This window comes from Myotis myotis, unplaced genomic scaffold, assembly GCF_014108235.1.
Source record: "Myotis myotis isolate mMyoMyo1 unplaced genomic scaffold, mMyoMyo1.p scaffold_m19_p_6, whole genome shotgun sequence".
NCBI lineage: Eukaryota > Metazoa > Chordata > Mammalia > Chiroptera > Vespertilionidae > Myotis > Myotis myotis.
This window is the reverse complement of record NW_023416368.1, coordinates 38,145,999-38,160,588: the sequence shown is the minus strand read 5'-3', so window position 1 is coordinate 38,160,588 and position 14,590 is coordinate 38,145,999. Positions and strand designations below refer to the sequence as shown.

The 14,590-nt window shown below is 43.0% G+C and overlaps 2 protein-coding genes across 7 annotated transcripts in view; both read left to right on the top strand.

Moving 5' to 3' along the window:
- The window catches only part of UIMC1 (ubiquitin interaction motif containing 1), a 98,145-nt gene that overhangs the window by 69,511 nt on the left and 14,044 nt on the right, over nucleotides 1-14,590 (top strand). The window lies entirely within an intron of this gene.
- LOC118657724 (60S ribosomal protein L26-like) lies at nucleotides 12,507-12,997 on the top strand. Its single transcript, XM_036312165.1, has one exon. The coding sequence runs from the start codon at nucleotides 12,545-12,547 to the stop codon at nucleotides 12,980-12,982; it is 438 nt and encodes a 145-aa protein (XP_036168058.1). The 5' UTR covers nucleotides 12,507-12,544; the 3' UTR covers nucleotides 12,983-12,997.

The window sequence follows — 14,590 nt, the reverse complement described above, 5'->3', positions numbered from 1 at the left end:
GCTTTCTGAATGTCTTCTTTTGAAAGATGTCTATTTAGGTCCTTTGCCCATTTTTTGATTGGATTGTTTATCTTCTTTTTGTTAAGTTGTATGAGTTCCCTATAAATTTTGGAGATTAGGCCCTTATCACATATGACATTGGCAAATATGTTTTCCCACGCAGTGGGTTTTCTCATTGTTTTGTTGATGGTTTCTTTTGCTGTGCAGAAGCTTTTTATTTTGATGTAGTCCCATTTGTTCATTTTCTCTTTAGTTTCAAGTGCCCTAGGAGCTGTATCAGTGAAGAAATTGCTTCGGCATATGTCTGAGATTTTGTTGCCTTTGGATTCTTCTAGAATTTTTATGGTTTTCTGTCGTACATTTAAGTCCTTTATCCATTTTGAGTTTATTTTTGTGTATGGTGTAAGTTGGTGATCTAGTTTCATTTTCTTGCATATATCTGTCCAATTTTCCCAACACCATTTATTGAAGAGACTATCTTGGCTCCATTGTATGTTGTTGCCTCCTTTGTCAAATATTAATTGAGCATATTGGTTCGGGCCGATTTCTGGGCTCTCTATTCTATTCCATTGATCTATATGCCTGTTCTTGTGCCAGTACCAGGCAGTTTTGAGAACAGTGGCTTTGTAATACATCTTGATATCTGGTATTGAGATCCCACCTCCTTTGTTCTTTCTCAGGATTGCTGCAGCTATTCGGGATCTTTTTTTATTCCAGATGAATTTTTGGAGAGTTCGTTCAGATCTGTGAAGTATGCCGTTGGTATTTTAATGGGAAGTGTGTTGAATTTATAGATTGCTTTGGGTAGTATGGACATTTTAATGATGTTGATTCTACCACACGGTATGTTCTTCCATCTGTTTATGTCTTCCTCTATCTCTTTTTTCAACGTCCTGTAGTTTTCTGAGTAGAGGTCTTTTACCTCTTTAGTTAAGTTTATTCCTAGGTAGCTTAATTTTTTTGGTGCGATGGTAAATGGGATTGTTTTTATAATCTCTCTTTCTGAAAGTTCACTATTGGTGTATAGAAATGCCTCAGATTTCTTGGGGTTAATTTTGTATCCTGCTACATTTCCAAATTCATGTTTTAAGTCTAGTAGCTTTTTGATGGAGTCTCTAGGGTTTTGTATGTATAATATCATGTCGTCTGCAAATAAGGATAATTTTACTTCCTCTTTTCCAATTTGGATGCCTTTTATTTCTTCTTCTTGCCTAATTGCAATGGCTAATACTTCCAGTACTGTGTTGAACAGGAGTGGTGAGAATGGGCATCCCTGTCTTGTTCCTGTTCTTAGGGGAAATGGTGTTAGTTTTTGTCCATTGAGTATGATGTTGGCTGTGGGCCTGTCATATATGGCTTTTATTATGTTGAGGTATGATCCTTCTACTCCCGCCTTGCTGAGAGTTTTTATCAAAAATGGGTGTTGGATTTTGTCAAATGCTTTTTCTGCATCAATTGATATGACCATGTGGTTTTTTTCTTTCAATTTGTTTATGTGATGTATCACGTTTATTGATTTGCATATATTGTACCATCCTTGCATCCCTGGGATAAATCCTACTTGGTCATGGTGTATGATCTTTCTGATGTACTGCTGGATCCGATTTGCTAAGATTTTGTTGAGGATTTTGGCATCCATGTTCATGAGGGATATTGGCCTGTAATTCTCTTTCATTGTGTTGTCTTTACCTGGTTTTGGTATTAGGGTGATGCTGGCTTCATAGAATGAGCTTGGAAGTGTTCCTTCCTCTTGAATTTTTTGTAGTAGTCTGAGGAGGATAGGTTTTAGTTCTTCCTTGAATGTTTGGTAAAACTCCCCTGTGAAGCCGTCTGGTCCTGGGCTTTTGTTTGCTGGAAGCTTTTTGATGACTGCGTCAATTTCTTCCATAGTTATTGGCCTATTGAGATTTTTAGATTCTTCCTGGTTGAGTTTTGGAATGTTGTATTTTTCTAGGAATTTTTCCATTTCCTCCAGGTTGTCTAGTTTGTTGGAGTAGAGCTGTCCATAGTATTTTTTAACAATCATTTGTATTTCTTTTTTTTTTAAAATATTTTATTGATTTTTTACAGAGAGGAAGGGAGAGAGATAGAGAGTTAGAAACATCGATGGGAGAGAAACATCGATCAGCCGCCTCCTGCACATCTCCTACTGGGGATGTGCCCGCAACCCAGGTACATGCCCTTGACCGGAATCGAACCTGGGACCCCTCAGTCCGCAGGCCGACGCTCTATCCACTGAGCCAAACCGGTTTCGGCAACAATCATTTGTATTTCTGTGGGGTCTGTTGTTATTTCGCCTCTATCTTTCTGATTTTGTTTATTTGGCTCCTCTCTCTTTGCTTCTTGGTGAGTCTGGCTAGAGGTTTGTCAATCTTGTTTTTCCTTTCAAAGAACCAGCTCTTGGTTTCATTGATTTTCTGTATTGTCTTTTTGGTCTCTATGTCATTTATTTCTGCTCTAATCTTTATTATCTCCTTCCTTCTGCTCACTCTGGGGTTTTCTTGTTGCTCTCCTTCTAATTCTTTGAGTTGTAGAGTTAGATGATTTACTACCATTTTTTCTTGTTTGTTGAGATAGGCCTGTAGAGCTATAAACTTCCCTCTCAGGACTGCTTTCATTGTGTCCCATAGGTTTTGGATTGTTGTGTTTTCATTGTCATTAGTTTCCAGGATGTTTTTAATTTCTTCTTTGATCTCATTGGTAACCCATTCAATATTTAATAGCATCCTATTCAGCTTCCAAGTGTTTGAGTATTTTGGGTTGTTTTTATTGTAGTTTAATTCTAATATTATCCCATCATGGTCTGAGAAGATGCTTGGTATGATTTCAATCTTCTTGAATTTGGGGAGACTTTGTTTGTGACCCAATATGTGGTCTATTTTTGAATCTTTCCCATGAGCCTTTGAGTAAAATGTATAGTCTGTGGCATTGGGGTGAAGTGTTCTGAAGACGTCAATTAAGTCCATCTGATCTAGTGAGTCATTTAGGATTGCTGTTTCTTTGCTGATTGTTTGTCTAGAGGATTTATCCAGTGATGTCAGTGGTGTATTAAAGTACCCTACTATGATTGTATTGTTGTCGATCTCTCCTTTGATATCTTCCAGGAGTTTTTTTATGAATTTGGGTGCTCCTGCATTGGGTGCATATATGTTTACCAGGGTTATATCTTCTTGTTGTATTGATCCCTTTAGTATTATGAAGTGGCCTTCCTTATCTCTTGTTATGGCCTTCACTTTGAGGGCTATTTTGTCCGATATAAGTATTGCTACCCCAGCTTTCTTTTCCTTTCCATTTGCCTGAAAGATATTTTTCCATCCCTTCACTTTCAGTCTGTGTGAGTCCCTTCTAATGAGGTGGGTCTCTTGTAGACAGCAGATGTATGGGTCATGTTTTTTTTATCCATTCAGCCACTCGATGTCTTTTGGATGGAGCATTTAGTCCGTTTACGTTTAAAGTTATTATTGAAAGGTACTTGTTTGTAGCCATTTCTTTTTTTGTGTGGCTGTTTTCTTTCTGAGCTTTTTATTTCTTCTTTTTATACCAGTCCCTTTAGCATTCCTTGCATTGCTGGCTTGGTGGTGATAAACTCCCTTAGCCTTTTTTTGTCTGTGAAGCTTCTTATTTCCCCTTCAAGTTTGAATGATAGCCTTGCTGGATAGAGTATTCTTGGATTCAGTCCTTTGCTTTGCATCACTTTGTAAATTTCCATCCATTCTTTTCTGGCCTGATGTGTCTCTGTTGAGAAACCATTTGATAATCTAATGGGAGATCCCTTGTATGTAACTTTCCGTCTCTCTCTTGCAGCCTGTAAGATTCTCTCTTTGTCCTGAACATTTGCCATGGTAATTATGATGTGTCTTGGTGTGGGTCTTTTCGGGTTCACCTTGTTTGGGACTCTCTGGGCTTGTGTGACTTTTTTCTTCCCCACCTCAGGGAAGTTTTCTGATATTATTTCTTCGAATAGGTTTTCTAATCCTTGTTCCTCTTTCTGTTGTTCTGGCACCCCTATTATTGGTATGTTGTTTCGTTTCATGTTGTCCCAAAGCTCCCTTAGGCTCTGCTTCTGTCTTTTAATTTTTTTCTCCAATTGCAGTACATTTTGGGTGTGTTTTGCTTCCTTGTCTTCTAATTCACTAATTCGGTCCTCCGCTTCTCCTAGTCTACTGTTGATACTCTCCATGGTGTTTTTTATTGCAGCTATATCGCTCTTCATTTCTTCTTGGGTCTTACTTAAGTTGTTGATTTTTTCATCTGTTTCTTCTAGCTTCTTGCATATGTTATTGATTTTTTTCCTCCATCCGGTTTATGCACTCTAGGACCCTTAGTCTGAATTCTTTTTCTGTCATGTTGCATGCCTCTGTATCATTTAGCTGCTTTTCTGGCGAGTCCTCCTTTCCTTTCCTTTGGGGGTTTCTTTGTCTACCCATGTTTGATCTCACTGACATATCTAGACGTTGAGTCGTTCAGTGGCTGCTCCCTGGGTGGCAGTGGCTCCTTGGGCTGTGGTTGCTCTTCAGGCGGTTGTGGTAGTAGCTGATCCTCAGTTGGCATCAGCTCCTCTGGTGGGTGCTGTTCACAGCTGTGGTGGCTCTTCTGGCTGGTGGGGGGAGGCTTCACGTACAGCTACTGTTCCTCAGCAGAGGGTGTGGTGCTCAGGAGGTTGCTGTTGCTTGGATCTGCTGCGTTGATTTAAAGGCACAAAATACAACACAACAAGGCACCATGTACCAGGCACTAAACACAAATATATTCACCATATTAATAACCCCACATAAAGGTGCCCACCCGTATTAAGAGAATTAGGGGATAAGGAAGAAAGAAGAGAAAAAGATAAAAGAGAAAAAAGAAAAGAAAAGAAAAGTAGGGGGGGAAAAGGAGTGCAAAAATGAAATTGGGAAAAAGGAGGCGGGGGAAAAGAGGGGAAAAAAAAGAGCTAAAAGGGAGACTGAAGTAGAAGAGGGGAAGAGACTATTTATATGAGGAGAAAACTCCTATAGAACCTCCACTAATCCCAACAAATTCCAGCAACAGTTCCCTGGAGATGAATGCAAACTAGAAACAACCAATAATATCAAGAGAGGCAAGGGAAAACAGAAGCACAAAAGTAATGGGGGGTGGGGGATGGCGGGTGGAGGGAGGGGAAAAACCAGCAGAGAAAACGAAAAATACAAATAGCCTCACAACCAGTCCTAAAAAAAACACAGACACAAAACAAACAAACAAACAAACAAACAACAAAAAAACAATATACTCAACAATCAAACAGCAACAAAACAATAGAAAGATAAAAGAAGAAAAAAATTTTGGATAGTGAAGAAAGATAAGGGATATGTGTATAAGGATTTAGAGCAGTGGATTGGAAATAGGATATATAAGTAGGGTGAAATTTTGACAGGAGGTAAACAGAAGGAATAGGGAAAATCTAAAGCAGGAATAGGGTAAGAGAAACAGGACAACAAAAGGGGAAAAGTGAGGGAGAGGGTTTTAGCATAGAGGTAAAATTGAGGTAGGGAAAATTGATGCTAAAGGAATGATGAAAATAGAATGGAGAACACTAATCCCAAAATAAAATAAAGAGAAAATAAAATGGCACTTTAAAAAATGGTAAAATGGTAGCAGTAATAATACTGGTAAAAAATAAAAATGTAGTAATTAAAAGGGTAAAATCAGGTGATGGAAAAAAGAAGAAAAAAATTGGTTTCTTAGTTAAAAGGTGAAAAAAGAAAAAAAAAATTGCAGTAGTGAAGGTCCTTCGGTTCTTCTACTTGTCAGTCTGGCTCGCCTTAGTCCTATCCAGAGCTGGTTCTTTAATCATTACCCTGCTCTGTGTTGTTGCTGGGATTGAAAATCCCTCTATAGGCCAGACCCTGTTAACTCCCAGGGACTGATCAGATTATTTTAATCCTTGATCTCGTTCAGGGTGGAATCTGGGTGTGGCTGTGCTCCTTGCCTGGGTGCTAGGTAGAGGAGTCCCACCCTCCGGAGAGAATGGCTGCCCCGATCCTGGGCCCAGGGGTGTCTCAGCACTCAATTTGCTGCCACCTCTCCTGGCCCCCCCCCTCTCCTCAGTCTCTCCCCAGATTCCACTCCTCCGCACCTTCTCCCTCTCTTCAGCACAGGTGAGTGTCTGTATCCGAAATGTCTTATGAACAGGATTCAGTGAAAAACAAACAAACAAACAAACGCCGGCCGCGGATACAGGGAAGGCTGAGTTTCTGTAAGATCTTCTCTTACTGGCACTGCATGGTCTGGTCAGCTTTTCAGGCTGCCCCCTTTAGGCTCAGTCCTCCGTGATCACAGAACCCAGATCTCAAATCCCCTGGTGCCAGGAATCCCGTGGTTCTCCTTTTCCCCGTCAGGGGCTGTGCCTGTCCCAAGGGACTCGGCTGTCTGCCACGCGGTCTCCCTTTGACCCTCTGGGCTCAGAGGTCTGGCAAACTTTCCTGCCCAGATCCCTGGTTTTTTACCTTTCCAGGGGAGTTCTGCCCTTCCCAGCTGCAAACTGTCTCACCAGCTGAGTAATTTTGCCAATTCGGTGTGGGTGTTATTAGTTTCAGCTGTTTACTTCATTTGCTCTGGGACACGACCTGGGACGCGTCTGCCTATATCGCCGCCATCTTGTTGACTCCCTGTTTGTGTTCTATAATCGAAACAATGTATAACTCCAGCTCTGAGATCCCGGCTCGCTGAAAGCAGGTTTCTGGGGTTTTGTTTAGCTTCTATGTTTGTTACAATGTTTCAAACTGCAGGCTCAGAGGCCGGCAAGGCAGGCGGGGAACGTTGGTTTCCTCCGTCACTGAAGCAAGCAAGCCTCATATTAGTTTCAAGCTGCCTGGCTGCCGGCTGCCTTCTTGGCTGGCAGTTAATTTGCATATTGCCCTGATTAGCCAATGGGAAGGGTAGCGGTTGTACGCTAATTACCATGTTTCTCTTTTATTAGATAGGATAACATATAGACCCAGACAATGATGTGGTGAGAAAGGGAAAAGGAATGGGGGCTAGGTGGAGGTTGGCAAAAGGGGGAAAAATGGGGACCAAAAGGGACTTTGCTTGGGGTGGTGGGCGCATGATGCAGTGTGTAGATGATGTTTTATTGAATTGTACACTTGAAATCTATATGGTTCTGTTAACCAATGTCATCCCAGTAAATTCAGTCCTATTAAAAAGATAATATGCAAATTGACCCTAAAGGCAGTATGACCAGAAAAACTGCTGGACCAGTCACTATGAAGTGCACTGACCACCTCACCTCTTGGTCCCTTTTCTGGGCTGGCAGGCTCCGATTGCCTAATGGCCACCTGCTGCGGGGGCGGAGCCGGCGAGCGGGCAGGAACAGCAACCTCTTGGTCCCCTGGCTGACAGGCACCTATTCCCCCGATGGCAAATGGGGAACGGGGTGGGGTGGGGCTGGCTGTGGGCAGCTGGGGAGGATGGCTCTAATCGCAGGCAAGGCCTAGGGACCATACCCGCGCATGAATTTTGTGTGCCGGACCTCTAGTTAATAATAAAAAAATAGGTGGTGACATTTGAGCAAGAGAAAAGAAGTGAGGGAATTAGCTAAGAGGATTTCGAGGTGGAAAGGAGAGGGTGTTACAGGCAGATGGAATAGTAAGTGCAAAGACCCTAAGGTGTGAGCAGGCTTGGTATGTATGAGGAATGACAAAGAAGCCAGTGTGGCTGTAGTGGAATAACTAAAGGAGAGATAAACAACGAGACCAGAGAGGTAATTGGGGAGGAGACAAGTGAACAGGGCTCTTAGGCCATAGTAAGGACTTCAGTTTCTACTCTGAGCAAAGGAGGAACCATTGGAAGGATTTGAGCAAATAATCCTATCTAATAAAAGAGAAACATGGTAATTGGCGTACAACCGCTACCCTTCCCATTGGCTAATCAGGGCAATATGCAAATTAACTGCCAGCCAAGATGGTGGCCGGCAGCCAGGCAGCTTGAAACTAACATGAGGCTTGCTTGCTTCAGTGACGGAGGAAACCAACGCTCCCCGCCTGCTTTGCCAGCCTCTGAGCCTGTAGTTTAAGAAACATTGTAACGAATATAGAAGCTAAACAAAACCCCAGAAACCTGCTTTCAGCGAGGCCGGGATCTTAGAGCTGGAGTTATACAGTGTTTCAATTATAGAACCGAAACAAACCAGATACCTTCTTTCAGCAGCAGAAGCCTCAGAGCTGGAGCCAGAGCTAAAGCTGGCCCAGAATGAAAAAGAAAAAAGAAAAAAAGGAGCAGTTGGGAGCTTCAGTCGGCCTGAAAACAGCCCTCGGCCCCTCACCCAGACTGGTCAGGCACCTCAGTGGGGACCCCCACCCTGAAGGGTGTGTGACCAGCTGCAAACAGCCATCAGCCCCTCACCCAGGCTGGCCAGGCACCCCAGTGGGGACCCCCACCCTGATCCAGGACACCCTTCAGGGCAAACCAGCCAGCCCCACCCATGCACCAGGCCTCTATCCTATATAGTAAAAGGGTAATATGCCTCCCAGCACCAGAATCAGCGGAGCCGCGAGGCCTCCCAGCACCGGGATCAGCGTGACAGGGGGCAGCGCCCAAACCCCCTGATCAGCCCTGCTCTGTGCCTGATAAGGGGGAGCTCCCCAACCCCCTGATTGCCCTGCGGCTCTGTGTGTGACAGGGTGCGGCGCCTCAACCCCCTGATCGGCCCTGCTCTCTGTGTGTCAGAGTGCGGCCCCCCAATCCCCCCCTCGCCCCCCCCCCCACGGGCCCCGCTCTGTGTGTGACGGGGTAGAGCCATAACCTCCCCATCGGCCCTGCCCTGAGTGTGAGAGTGGCGGCGCCCCAACCACCTGATCGGCCCTGCTCTGTGGGTGATAGAGGGCGGCGCCCCAACCCGCCCCCCCCCCCCACGGGCCCTGCTCTGTGTGTGATGGGATAGAGCCATAACCTCCCCATCGGCCCTGCCCTGAGTATGACAGTGGCGGCGCCCCAACCCCCTGATCGGCCCTGCTCTGTGGGTGATAGAGGGCGGCGCCCCAACCCCCTGATCCGCCCTGCCCTGAGTGTGACGGGGCAGTGCCCAAACTCCCCTATCGCCCCTACTCTGTGAGTGACAGGGGGGAGCTCCTCAACCCCCTGATCGGCCCTGCTCTGTGCATGACAGGGGCGGGGCTCCCCAACCCCCTGATTGACCCTGCTCTGTGCGTGACAGGGTACGGAGCCCCAACCCCCCTGATGGGCCCTGCGCTGTGCGTGACAGAGGGCAGCACTCCAACCCCCTGATTGGCCCTGCTCTGTGCATGACAGGGTACGGAGCCCCAACCCCCCTGATGGGCCCTGCTCTGTGCGTGACAGGGGGTGGCACCGCAACCTCCCCATCGACCCTGCCTTGAGTGTGACAGGGGGCGGTGCCCCAACCCCCCAATCGGCCCTACCCTGAGTGTGACTGAGGGTGGCATCGCAACCTCCCAATCTGCCCTGCTCTGTGCATGACAGGGGAAGGCGCCCCAACTCCCCAATTGGCCCTGCTCTGAGCCCGACCAGGGGCTGCACCTAGGGATTGGGCTTGCACTCTGCCACCCGGGAGCAGGCCTAAGCCAGCAGGTCATTATCTCCCGAGGGGTCCCAGACTACGAGAGGGCACAGGCTGGGCTGAGGACCCCAGCCCCCCCCCGAGTGCATAAATTTTTGTGTACCGGGCCTCTAGTGAATTAATATTTGAGCAAAGAATCACTCAGGCTGCTGTGGAATAGATTGTTGGGATTGGGGACAAGGGTGAAAGTTGGAGAACAGCCACTATCTTATTTTTGGCAGTATGATATAGAGTGAGAGAAACATGGGCTGTGGAACTAGGTGGAGGTGTAATACTTGTCATCTGGGTAATATTTGAGAAATTGCCTTACCTCTTTGGGGATCAGGTTCCTGGCTTGTAAAATTAGTTTGATATCATTAGGATTGTCATGAGAATTAGAGACACTTTATAAAGTACCTAGTACTGTGTCTAGCTTGTAATAGGCATTCAATAAATGATAGCTGCTTTTATTATTGAATATTATTTTTGCCTGTGTAGTCTCGGTGAGGTCTGTGTTAAGATGTCAGCCAGATAGAGTTAACGGAAAGATGTAAGGCAGGGAAAAGCAATCTGATTGTCAAAGTGGTAAGAATAAACTAGTGAGAAGTAGATCATTGGAGAGTTAGGGAAGCTGAAGGCATTAACTGTGTACACCTGCGGGCTAATTCACAGGGGTGTGGCTTAGAGTCAGGATACTGCCAGGAGTGATTATTATCTCTTCATGGATATTTCCTGGGAAAATAATGGTGTGTAAGTGGGTGGGTGGAGCTAACAGAAAAAGACTCAGGCCTAAAATAGGCTTGACTTGGGTGACTCAGCAAAAATCATTTCTTTAATTGGACAAAATTGATTTTTTTCTTCAATATATACCTGTATTTGCCTACCTGAATGTAATTTGTACCCCATTCAGTCTCTCACTTATATTAATGTGGCTTTTGTGGTACCCAGGACAATTAGGTTAAATATATTGCTATTGATACCTAACTAAAGAGATGTTAACTCAGTGCTCTTGGGAAATAGCATAGATTTAATAGAAATAACATGGATTTGGGAGACAGACTGACCTGTGGTGAGATACACAAGTCCAAACACAGAGCAGTTGGGTAGATAAGATATGCACATAAATAACTGTAATACAAGGTCAAATCTACTAGGGGACATACAGATAAAATCCTTGCTGTTTCAGAGGAAATGTGATTAGAGATTGAGAGGGAAGGGCATTAATGTAAAAGAACAGTAGACAAAAATCACATAAATAGAAGAATGTGAAGGGTGTACAGGAAAAAACAAGCAATTTAATGTGGTTGTAGTGCAGGGCAGTATGAAATGGAATAGTAGGCAGTTGGAGAACAACAAATGTAACTTGAGTTTTATGAGTTAATATGGGGCAAAGTTTTTTCCAACTGTAAAATAACTTTGTATGCTTACCCCACTGTAGTATGTAGGATTCTTTCAGATGCAAATGTTGGAGATATAATTAAGTAACCTTAAGCAAAAAAGAGAAAGTTTGCATAGTAATTGAGAAGTCTGGTATAGACTTCAGGCAGAGCTGATGTCTTTCTCCATTTTTTGACTTGTCTCTATTCAACAGATAGGCTTTTTATTTTTTTCTGTTAATCCTCATTCCTATAATCTCTTGGAATTGAGTTTATTCCAAATTATGGTAAAATTGGGTTAGTTATGAATATTGTGTTTGCCTTGTCTTTTTTAAAAAAATGTTTATATACACAGCTTTATTGAGCAATTGCTAGGCTGGAGCCTTTTAGAATCAGGGATGTGACCTGGGGTTGCTGCCTGAAAGTTGAGGGTTTTGTTTGTTTGTTTGTTTGTTTGTTTTTTAAGAGGTAGTGGAAAGTTGTGGGTGGGGAGTGGGATGGGGGGAACCTACAATCCAGATATGAGGCCTTGACCTAGAATTGAACCTCAGACCCTTCGGTCAGCAGTCCTACACTCAACCACTGAGCAAAACCTTTTAGGGCAAGATCTCTTTATGTGTATAAAATTATACTATCTCTGAAGCCATTGATTAATTTGCTTTGTACAGTGATTCAACTTAACAAAAATGTTTGTGTCCTGCTATTAGTACTGGGGGACAGGGGGTGCTTGAGAAGTGATTAGGGATATGGTATAAAGCTGTATGGGACCTCAAATTTGTATTCAGGGAATTCACAATTCAGTGAGGCAAACAGACTTGGGCACAACTTACTATGATACAAATCAATTGAAGTGTTAAAATAGAGGCCCAAACCACTCACGGAGGAGGAAGGAATTACTTCTGATTCACAGGGCTGTGGTAAGAAAAAGGACAGATTCTTACTTCAGTGTTCCCTAATATCAAGCATGGGTTTTTACATTTTTTTTCTATTAAAAGTTTGGATCTACAATAACAATGAGCCTTGAAATCTATAAATTGTCTGAATTTCTGATAAGAGTTACTTCTTTAAACGGGCTTACTAAAAGTGGAATTACTGGATTATATGTATAAAGTTTTTAGATTGCTTTATTGGAAGGTATTACTCATTTAAATTCTCACTAGTAGCAAATGAGTGTTCCTCTTATCATACCATTCCAAATACTGAGAAATATTATTTTTTTAAAAAAGCATGGTATATTTCTGATAATCAATGAAATTTCATTATACTTTATATTTCTTTGTAGTAAAGTTAGTAGTAAAGTTGAAATCCTCTTTGTGTTCTCTGAACTTGGTTTCTTAGTAGTTTTTATTTTTAAAAAATATGTTTTTATTGATTTCAGATAGGGAGAGGGGGAGAGAGAGAGAGAACATCAGTGATAAGAGATAATCATTGATCAGCTGCCTCCTGCACGCCCCATACTCAGGATCAAGCCCGAAACCGGGCATGTGCCCCTGATCGGAATCAAACCCGAATCAAATCCGGGACCCTTCAATCCGCAGGCCGATGCTCTATCCACTAAGCCAGTGGTTCTCAACCTTCTGGCCCTTCATGGCTCTTCCCTCTTGCGGCCATCGTAGGAACGCCAGCGGTCAAAATGAAGTTCAACCTCTTTGTGACTTCTGACCGGAGCAAGAACCGTAAAAGGCATTTCAATGCACCTTCCCGCATTCGAAGGAAGATCATGTCGTCTCCTCTTTCCAAAGAGCTGAGACAGAAGTACAATGTTCGGTCCATGCCCATCCGAAAGGATGATGAGGTTCAGGTTGTTCGAGGACATTACAAAGGGCAGCAAATTGGCAAAGTAGTCCAGGTTTACAGGAAGAAATACGTCATCTACATTGAACGAGTGCAACGGGAGAAAGCTAATGGGACAACTGTTCATGTGGGCATTCACCCCAGCAAGGTGGTTATTACTAGACTAAAGCTGGACAAAGACCGCAAAAAGATCCTTGAACATAAAGCCAAATCTCGGCAAGTAGGAAAGGAAAAGGGAAAATACAAGGAAGAAACAATTGAGAAGATGCAGGAATAAAGTAATATTATATACAACTTTCATTAAAAACTTAAACTGAAAAAAAAAATACAGTTCCTCATGTTGTGATACAACCATAAAATTATTTTCGTTGCTACTTCATAACTGTAATGTTGCTACTGTTATGAATCGTAATGTAAATATCTGATATGCAGGATGGTCTTAGGCGACCCCTGTGAAAGGGTCGTTCGACCACCAAAGGGTTCGTGACCCACAGGTTGAGAACTGCTGCACTAAGCCAAACGGGCTAGGGCAGTTTCTTAGTATTTTTATTATCAGTTTATATGAGTTCTTTATAAGGCAATTGCCTTTTGCTTTGAAGGTGCTTTCCAAAATTTTCCCACCCACCTATCAGTTTTTACCAAGTTTCCAGATATATGCAGCTGGGGCAGCAACCCCCTACTTGTGTGAATGCTGTCAAAGCTTTTATTTCTTGAGGCAGAAGTGGTGCTGATCCTGCAGAAAGATCTAATCGGTGTGAATAGAAGTGGCACTGATACGAGAAAAAGAGTATTAGAATCCATCCAGAATTAAGAAGGGGAGTGAGCAGCAAGGAGAAAGGGTAAAGAATTCATTGCCATTGATGATGGAAGGAGGAAGCTAAGAGATAGGAAGTGGTGGCCTGATATAGGGGTCATCTTAGTTTCTTCTGAAAACTTTTGTTCAACCTCTCTGTGGAACATTTCCTCATAAGCAGCTCCACTATGGTGCATCAATAAAGTTGCTGTATGATGTGGTATGTGAAACGGCAGTCTGAATGTAATCTGTGTCTTCTTGAGTCCTCAGTGCCTTTGCTGTTCCCATCTCTTGTTCCTCAATATTGACTGTCTTTGCTTACTTCTACTCACTGTGCCTTGCTGCTGAAGAGCCAGGCCTCAGGATTTCTTTTAGCAATTTTTTTTCTGCTAGGTGTGTGTATTCCTTCCTTGAAAAATAAAATAGCTCTTATTAACACCTGAGTTAATACCCAAAGTATTATGTGTTAAAAGAATATTAGCAGCTAAAAACCACTTTAAAGAAGTTCTCTTACTTTATGATCTAGTCATACCTCTTAATTTAGGCACCTAGAACAATGATTTTCAACTGGTGTGCTGCAAGAATTTAAAAATCATCAATACCTGACTATTTAGTCAGGGGCACTGACCTCTTTTCTCTTAGATTGTCAAATAAAAAATGACAACAGCCAACACAACAGTAGCCGTCATGTGTGAATGAATAAAAATTATACCTATTTTTCTGTCAGATCGACAAAAAATATATTTTTGGTGTGCTGCAGAATTCTAATAATTAGTTTATATGTGCCATGAGATGAAAAGGGTTGAAAATTGCTGATTTAGAGCATGTTAAGAAAGAAAGTTCAAGGAATTAATATTAGATCAGTCATCTCCTTTAGAACTGTCAGGACTATAATTACCTTACAGGTGTTATTGTTATCTCCAATTTACCTGTGAGGAAACTGGTATCAGAGAAGTTCAGTACTTGTCCAGCATCCTATCTAATAATAGACAAACATGGTAATTGACCATACCTTCACTATGCCTCCCATTGGCTAATCAGCGAGATATGCAAATTAACCGCCAACAAAGATGGCGGTTAATTTGCATACGT

Coding starts and splice junctions, on each gene's coding strand:
- LOC118657724 (XM_036312165.1), top strand. CDS start 12,545: ATGAAGTTCAACCTCTTTGTGACTTCTGACCGGAGCAAGAACCGTAAA.